Source organism: Maylandia zebra, linkage group LG12 (genome assembly GCF_041146795.1).
Source record: "Maylandia zebra isolate NMK-2024a linkage group LG12, Mzebra_GT3a, whole genome shotgun sequence".
NCBI lineage: Eukaryota > Metazoa > Chordata > Actinopteri > Cichliformes > Cichlidae > Maylandia > Maylandia zebra.
This window is the reverse complement of record NC_135178.1, coordinates 18,147,835-18,156,741: the sequence shown is the minus strand read 5'-3', so window position 1 is coordinate 18,156,741 and position 8,907 is coordinate 18,147,835. Positions and strand designations below refer to the sequence as shown.

Genomic DNA, 8,907 nt, shown 5'->3' with positions numbered 1-8,907 from the left:
GAATTGTATCGTAAAAGCAAAAACCGCCTCTCGGGAATCACGTCAGGAAAAATCCTGATGTGGAAATGCTGCCAACTAGTTTTCACCAATGATTGTTAAAAAGAGATTTTGTTTTTCTTTAAATCCATTTCTGCAATTTTTTTGCTTCAAGACTGAGAGATGTTCTAATCCTCTGTTCATTGTTAGGGTTGTGTGGGACTGGCCGAGGAAAATAGCTTTTGATGGCAATGGAAGGGATACGGAGCTTTGCCAAAGAGGGCTTCAGAAGTTAATGGGCCGGTTTCTATGCTGACAGTAAAATCTTGGCTGGAGCCATCATTAGCTTCCGAGGCGTTATCTACTTCAGCGGTTTTGAAGATTATCTTTAAAGGGAAAACAGAAAATGACAATGTCAAGAACAAGAGACGAGTTTAAAAGCAAAGGTTTAATCAAGACTTAAGCCAGATGGAATTATCACCAAGCTAAAGCTGATTTATGTTGGATAACAGTTTGGAGAAATTCTTCCTAGATAACTGCTGTAGCCTTGAAACTGTCTCAAAAGCAAACTGCATCAGTTGGATTCACGTCTTCTTCTCTTTTTTTGATACACCACCATGCTAGCTATCTATTCCCAATGTGTAATGTTTGATCCACTCATATAAAATGTTGCTTACACTGATTGTTTGACCTAAAGAACAAAGAACCACAAAGAAAGTGAAACCCATTTTCTCAGTGAGGGCTCATGCATGCTTGCACCTACAAATACTGATCTTTATTTCAGCAAGGGACGAGGAAAACCAGGAGCTTCTTAAGTATTTTAAGAATAAAACTGCATGCCTGAGCTCCGCTAAAACCTTTACCAAAGCAGAGGACAATAGGGACTGTTTGCTTCACAGCACTTTGGAGAAGGGAAGATCTGAACATGCAGTTTTCTTACCCAAAGACTGTTAAGGTAACTTGAAGCCTCGAGGAGAGAGGGGGTGACCCCATCCTTTACGCTTCCTACTGCAGAAAACTCAGCCAAAAAGAAAAAGAAAGTCACCCAGGTGTTTACAGTTAGGATGAAGAAGGTAGGATGGAGGGTTTTTTTGTCTCATGTTAACTGACACCACTTTCAAACATAATTAATTACAAAAAGTTGAAGATAACAGTGGTGAGGGCTACGGGCTCGCCTCCGAAATCTGGACTAAAAGCAGTGAACGCGCACATTTTTTGTAAACGTATGCGTACCCACGCTTATGCGCCTCCATCGCTGTGCGCGTGTGCTCGCTATCCTCCCCTTACAAGTAACTCAGGGGTCGCCAGAATCAGCTTCGGAACAGAAACACAACCAACAGGCCACGAGCCATCAGCAGCCAGGTCAGATTAGGTTTCTGTCGTTGGCAATGTGCTGATAACGCTACAGTGAGTGGCACTTCCCTACCGCCATTTCACCTCAGCCGTCCCACACTCGTCAGTCCTCGACCGGTCAGATAGGGTCTGTCAGTTAAATAACAGATAAAGGAAAGGGAATGTAGGGGTGGTGGGGATTGGAGGGGGGGTGCTTTAGCACCTTACTCAAAGGGGTTTTGTTAGTGATGAGGGTCACAGAAGGAAGGAACAGCCTAAAGACAAAGGGGAAGGGAAAGTTTGACTGGCACATTAGCCGGTGTCTCCCTATCAATCTCCTTAATCTTAAGAGACAAGGGATATCTTGAGTTGTGGGGATGACCATGAGAACAGGGATCTGGCAACACGAGAGAATTGGGGGCGCAACTGTCTCAATTGATTTGCTCTTACATTCTCTGCGCACAGATGCCCTCTCGCTCTGAGTTTATCTCCCACTCTGTGCCTGTTTATCTCTCTCATGCATATGACTGTAAAATTATATACATTGGCATTACACTATGTATCCATTTTTACTCATTTTACTGCAGCTTTAAAACTTTTACTTTTTTTTCTGTCTCACGGTTTTGCTCATTTCAGGTTTTCATGGTTTTGTCCTTGTAAACCAATTAGTATTTCATAAGAGGCTCATCACCCTTTCACACATATCACTGATGATTAGCCTTCTGGGATAACTTCAGCAGAATAGTCTCCTGGATAGATTTAGTCAGTCTGTCAACAGGCATCAGTTCAAGCAGGATGAGACCCATGTCAAACATTACCTCTCTATTTCAGAACAGAGGCACATCTGCCAAACGCTGTTATTGAACTGGCACTACAAGACCGTAACCTAGCCCCCCATAAATATTAAAGGTGTATGGTTAAAAAATATTAATGTCAAATTCAATCAATCATTATTACCCTAGGGGAAAATCCTGTTTAAGGTGTAGAAGCATTAGCAATTTTTAGCTTTGGAAACATCAGGATATCCCACTTCTAAACTGTGTGTAACAATGAGCCCCCTCTCTGCCTGTCAAAATATTTTGCCTTTTGTCCTGAGGAATCTGTTCATTTCACTGAGCTCTCTTTCAAAAATGCTGTCACTGACAAATTGGAAAAGGCAATGTCTCCACCTATAGGTGCAAATATAGCACTGCTACAACCATTTTTTGTTGTTGTTCTTTAATAATCAGGGCACAGTATGTGTGATGGAAATACTTGCATATTAAAATATCCCCAACACTAAATGCTTAAAGAAATAAAAACTTTTTAAAAAAATTGCAATTTTCATGAAGTTCTGCTGTTACAATTTGCTATTTAGATATTAATGTGTTCTTACATGAGAATGAATGTGATTTTTGCAAGACTGATGTTGGTGTCAAGTTGTTTTGGCTGCAAGTATACCGTATGATGGCCAGTAAACTGTGTGTTATTGTTGTGTTTATACAATGTCGAGGCATTTTTTAAAATCCTTTTTTAAGAAAAGTGCTTGAATTCTGAAAAAGAATAACTACATTTTCCCGATACTTAAAAAAGGCTTTAGCTGTAAAATATTATCAATGCTGCATATTAATATTATTTAAAGAAAGAGACAGTTAACAATAAAGAGAGTAACCACTGTATTTTGATTGTTTGAAACAGTAAAAGTGAAGAAATAAGCAGGAGACAAACTTTTAAAGATAGTTTTGTTTGTAGATGCTATGTAAGTTTGGAGTAAATACAAAATAAAAGAGCATTAAACAAGCATACAACATACAAACATATAAACAAGGATAGAAAAAGGACTTTTTTTACATTATTATATACAGTGTAGAGTATAATGATATTAAAGAGGATTAAACCTGGAAGATGTTTCAGATCATCTTTGTGTTGGTATAACGCAATAATTTGTTAATATCTAGGCAAATAAAAGACAAGCTATAATCACAAAAAGCATGGGAGGAGATCACCATATGAACAAAATATAGCCCAATTTAAAACATAGTTATTATTTTTTTATCGTTTGCTATACCTCAGTTCTGGTTTGGGTAATTTAACTGTGCGCTGAGACTTTCAGAAACAAACGCCATGCTACAAAATAACTCAGGGAATACAGGAGGATGATTATAAGACGATGTCTGATACATGTATACAAATGGCGAGCAGAGTGAAATGCTTGTTATATGCGTGGATCAAAAAGGAGACTATACACTATAAAAATCTGTTTGTGTTTCTTTGACAAAAAAAAAAAAGTTTGTGATCATTTGTCATTGTGATCTGATCTCTCCCACCAACATTTCTACTGCATCTCAAAAGGAAATAAGTTATTTTGGTGTAAGAGAAGGTCTTCTCTATTTTATCCGAGAAAATGAGGCTGGGTAATTTCTGCACACTTGTGAGAATTTTTGTTTTCCTCAAAAACATCAAAATCGTGAGTTACACTTTTCTTTTTTGCTCCCTACAAAACAGGGATCCTCGTGTTTCTTTATTCTTCCAACAAAATAGAGAGTACAAAGTTTCAGTGGGAGGATTAAGTTAAAAAAAACACGCATTAACGTGAGGGAAGATGGCGTCCCTGAGTGTGTGTCTATGTGTGTCTGTATCTTTGTCCTAGCGTGTGTCTGCCTGACTATATGGTCTCCACATAATTGGCAGGAAATAAGCCCTGACGTCCGTCTTTGCTCCATCCCCTCCACCAGGCTTTGTCCACCGTCTCCACGTCCGTGATGATGTCACCTGGTTCAAAGGAGATCTCAGATTCGTCCTCTGTGAAGAACAACAAAATAACACGGTGAAGATCCGATAATCACAGTGTAATTATCGTGAATGGAGGCACTTTATGTTCCCATGCATGCCGATTATCCTCTGAAAGGCAGCTTACCTGCCTGGTAGTCGTAAAGAGCTCGGACGCATATCTGTTGCTCGGCTAAAACCTGAAGTGGAAAGGAAAACGGAGCAGAGGAAGACTATAATCAGAAAATATATTTCATGTTTAACTACAATTCAGAAGATTGAATAAAGCAAAAAAAAAAGAAAATCATGAACTTTCATGAAAACTTTCTCATATGAACTTTCATTTTATATGTTTTTTTTTTTCTTTTTTACTTGTTTTTAACAATTCAAATGAAAAGGTCAAAATCATCTGTGGGTCTGCGCTACTAGCAAGTATTGGATGATAAATAACATACCTCAATTTCAAAAACTATAAAAAAAACCATCACTGAACAGCTTCCATGTTATTTTACTATGATTTTCCCTTTCTTATTTTTATTACGTTATTATTATTATTTCCCAAAAAATGCACAAACGTCCTCCTGTTGAAGTAATGCTTGTTCTAAACTGTACCACCCATATGGCGTTCCATACAATTTACACAGTAGACTTGTTCTTTTGTGGCATTCAGTGACACAATTAAAACAGTCCTCATCACTTGTAGAGATGACATCATACAATATAGTTTGAATTTAAAAAAAAATTTAATTACATAAACAGGTTTTGTGGGCTTTGCATTAGCAATATTATTGTCTGCGTGTCTGTGGACAAAACACCTCTTTTCCATTTTCTGAGATCTCTTGCTTCTCATCTTCATTGATGTCGTCCTCCTCTGCAGTGCCGTGGAGACTGTAGCACGTAGTCACCTCTGAAGTGCTGAATTCAGCTTCAGATGGATTCACACATTGCACTGAGGAAGATCAGTGTGAAAATCACTCGTTATTTCAACTGGTGCGCTCATGTGATATCAAAAAAAACAAAAGCATTGTTTGAACCGTCACTGGTTGCCCGACCTATGCCATTATGCTCCGCTGTGTCATCTCCCAGTCCGATCCCGTTGCTCGACAGTGTTACGGTCTCATGTTCGATTCCTTGACAAACTGGTTCGGCATCTAAAAGATTGGTTTGTTAATGTTAAAGTATCATTTTCAGAAAACTGCAGCATTGCATTTAGAAATAATGACACTGTAACAATCCACTTTAAAAAAGGTTTCTGTAAGAAGCTGAGGGCTACCTGCAACTGCTGAGTCTTCCTGTTTCTCTGAAAGCTCAGCAGTGGGCTGACTGTCTTCTGACTGATTATTCTTCTCTCCATTTTCCTTTGTCTCCTCTTCATCCGTTTCTATCTCAGCTGGTTCCTCGATTGATGCTGGCTCAGTTTCCTCTTTTAATTCCTCCATCACCTCCTCCTCCTTGTCCTCCTTCTCATGGTCCTCCTGTTCTTCCTGTTCTTCCTCCTCTTTTTCTTTTTCTTCTCCTTCTTCTTCTTCTTCTTCCTCCTCTATTTCTATCAGGGCTGGTTCTGTGGTGACAGCAAAAGGCTCTGGTTTTGTTTCAGGATTATCTTCCTCCTGCTCCTCCATATCCTCTTCCTCATCCTCCTCCACCAGCACAGCCTGTACTTTGTAGCCAGTGTCTGAGACCAGCTCAGTGTGCACATGACTGGCTGTGTTGAGGTCTGTGGATTAGAAAATTATAAAGCTATAAATGCACACAAAAAAACAAAACAACATCAGTGTATTAATAAGCATGCATGTTTGTAAAGTGCACATTGAGGGTATGTGTAATCATCATTTCTGTTTCACAAGCCATTGGTTAACAGTCCCTGGGCTGATTTACAGCAGTATGTGGAGTAGCTTTTGCAATAAGTACCAATGAAAGTTTCCTGCACGCTAAACCATTAATGACTTTGAAGGACATGTTTTAAACAGATAAATATGTTTCTTCTTAATTTTGCATCTTCCTAAATATTCTTCTTGCTTGTCAGTATTTTCCTCCAGAAAAGGTATGGTACAAAGAAAGTGAAATATATCTGACTGCATCATGTTTCACCCTACCACTGTTTGGCTGTGGAGTCTCATTAAGAGGAGCTCCTGGAGCCTCTGAATTCAGAAGAGGCTTGGAGTGCAAAGCTGATTCGTCAGGCTGGGTGTCTGGCTGTGCCTCACAGGGGTTGACATTTGCTAAAGTGGGGGGCAAATAAGTCAAGAGACTAGGTGATGCTGGAGGTGCAGAAGGTTCTGTTGGAGATGTAGTTTTGGGTTCATCTGCAGCCTGGTTATTAGTTTGTGGAATGCTAGGAAGAGGTGAAACTGGAGGGACAGGACGAAGAGGAGACAGGGGCGGTGACGTGGGCGCTCTGGGCTTCTGCGGAGCTGCAGCGAGGCAGAAATTAGGGCTTATGGGGGGGGAGACGGCACGGTAAATGGGGGAAGGAGGAGCCCGGTAAAAGGGGGAGACCAGGGGAGAACTGCGAGGGGAGGATGCTGCACTCTCTTCTGCTTTTGAGAAGATGAAGGCTGTGTCTGTCAGGCTCCGCTGGTATCGTCTGAACGGTCTGCCTGGGTAGAAAGAAAAAAAAAACTGGTGTTAGAAGGTAAAACATGAAAAACACGTTTTATAACAAACAAAACTTGAAAGTGGATGCACTGAAATCTAGGGCTTATTCTTGTGTTTGTATAACCATGTCTGCTACTTCGGGCGAATACGTGATAGAATCGCTTTCTTTTGAAGCTCTTACCAGTGCGGGAGGATCCAGGGCTGGTGGGACTTTGTGACGATGATGATGACAGCTGCCGAAAGAACTCCCTGGGGTTCATGGAGCGTTGGGATACTAGCGCTGCTGCCTCCTGCCATTCAAGTAAAATACAGTAAGCATTTTCAATATCTTAACCATTTCCTTTGACTTTTTCCAATCCAGCGGTGTAGTGCCAACATGTACACATGTGTGCACTTAGTTGGGTTAGTGCTACTTCAGCGCAAGATTTAGTAGAGCTACGTGCATCTTTATATTAGTACAAGAATCACTTACTGCTGCTTTCTCTATAGATTCACTCCGTCTGAGACGAGCCCTCATGTCTTCCTCGTGCTCCCTCTGCTGCTGCTCCTGTCAGTGCAAAAACACACATGCAATCATGTTTACGTGCTTGCAGTAAGGGCCAGCTTATGGGCTGCAGCATAAAATAGAGGCTGGAGGCGCTTGAGTTTGCAAAAGTGAGAATTTCATGTAAATAACTAAGTGACAGTGAGTATGAGCTCCAGCAGCAAAAGAGTGGAAGGTGTGCAAACCTCTGCAGGCATGCCTTTTTATCCACACCTTCTCAGTTGCGTACAACTGAAAGACAATCAAGCACTTAGACTTCAAGGCCAGTAGGGGTTGCAGAGAGGCAAAACATCAAATAAGCATTTCAAAGCTTTTATCTCTTTATGAAGGTACGACTAATAAAAAAAAAAAGAGTAACAGGAAGGCGGAACACTGTTGTTGTGTCAGACAATGTGAAACTTAGATTGTGAGCTATCATTAACGCCCAGCCAGAAATCATCACTACTCTCTCTTCTTACTTTATATTGTGCTTTATATTGTGAGATAATGACCATACAATAATAGAGACAGCCCCAAAAATCGGGTGACCCCCCTACGAGTGGCAGTGGAAAGGAAAAACTCCCTTTTAACAGGAAGAAACCTGCAGAACCAGCCTCAAAGCGGAGCAGGCATCTTCTCCGAATAACTGGGCATGAGGGGAGCTAAATAGTTTAAAATAAACACTGTGGAAGAGAGCCAGAGAAGATTAATAACTCATGATTAAATGCAGAGCCGTGTATAAACAGAGTGAGTGAAGAAGAAACAAATAGCCCGTCATGGGAAGCCCCCAGCAGCCGAGGCCTATTGCAGTACAACTAAGGGAGGGTTCAGGGTCCAGTTCCTGATCCAGCACTAATTATGTGCTTTGTCAAAAGGGAAACTTTTAAGCCTAATCTTAAAAATTTTGTAAGCAGCCTAAACTCGCACATCCTCAAATAAAGACCAAAGGGAGACTCTGTACTCTCTTTCAGTATTGCACAGGGCCATTTTCAGTTACAGTAGCATTGCTAAGATGCAATTTGAAAACTTCATATTCATAGGAGCCACGAGTCTATCTTGTCTTACTGTTTCAAGTGAATTTTGGCAAGACTTTTTCACGCACCCATTTTGATTTCTCCTCTCTGCGCAGCTCTTCTTCTTGCTCTGCCTGTTTCCTTCTGCAAGACATTAAAAAAACAAAAGGAAATCAGCACCATATTAATGTCATCAAGTAAAGATCGTCAAATACAATACAATTATCATCTAATCTACTTTACCACATTGTTTTTTGGTTTTTTTTAATCTGTGCAAAACATGGACTAAAAGGCACTACTGACAGGAAAACGACATTATTTCAACCTCTGCTCCTCAATCATTTGTAGTTTCTCGTTCATTTTTCTGTCCCTCTCCTCTTCATCCCTTCGTTCTTTCAGAATCCTTTCCCTTTCGAGGCGCCGTCTCTCCTCAGCTCCTCTCCTCCTCTCCTCTTCTTTCCTTTGTTCTTCTTCACGCTGATATACACACCAAAAAAGTAAAGGTCACAGTACAAAAACTATTCTGTATTTTCACTTCAGTTTTAACTCAAGCTGTAACTCCCTTTAAAAGGGCCCCTGAAATACATTTAGCCACACCAAAAAGTATAAAGGGTACCTCTGCTCGTGCCCAGAAGGAGTCTCTATTTATCAGTCTCATCTCCATTGCAGCATTAGTTTTTCTGTAGTTGGTACCCTATTAAAAAATTAAAATAAGGT

The 8,907-nt window shown here is 40.4% G+C and overlaps 1 protein-coding gene across 1 annotated transcript in view; it reads right to left on the bottom strand.

Annotated features, from left to right (window-relative positions):
- Nucleotides 1-2,950: 2,950 nt before the first annotated feature.
- Nucleotides 2,951-8,907, bottom strand: part of si:dkey-40c11.2 (uncharacterized) — a 34,709-nt gene continuing 28,752 nt past the window's right edge. The window contains exons 6-16 of the mRNA XM_024804487.2: nt 8,807-8,884; nt 8,516-8,667; nt 8,280-8,334; nt 7,127-7,201; nt 6,836-6,944; nt 6,153-6,656; nt 5,330-5,773; nt 5,109-5,207; nt 4,872-5,005; nt 4,205-4,256; nt 2,951-4,089 (exon numbers count right to left, since the gene is read on the bottom strand). Of these exons, the coding sequence (XP_024660255.1) occupies nt 3,953-4,089; nt 4,205-4,256; nt 4,872-5,005; nt 5,109-5,207; nt 5,330-5,773; nt 6,153-6,656; nt 6,836-6,944; nt 7,127-7,201; nt 8,280-8,334; nt 8,516-8,667; nt 8,807-8,884 (1,839 nt within the window). The 3' untranslated portion in view covers nt 2,951-3,952. The remainder of the gene's footprint in view (nt 4,090-4,204; nt 4,257-4,871; nt 5,006-5,108; nt 5,208-5,329; nt 5,774-6,152; nt 6,657-6,835; nt 6,945-7,126; nt 7,202-8,279; nt 8,335-8,515; nt 8,668-8,806; nt 8,885-8,907) is intronic.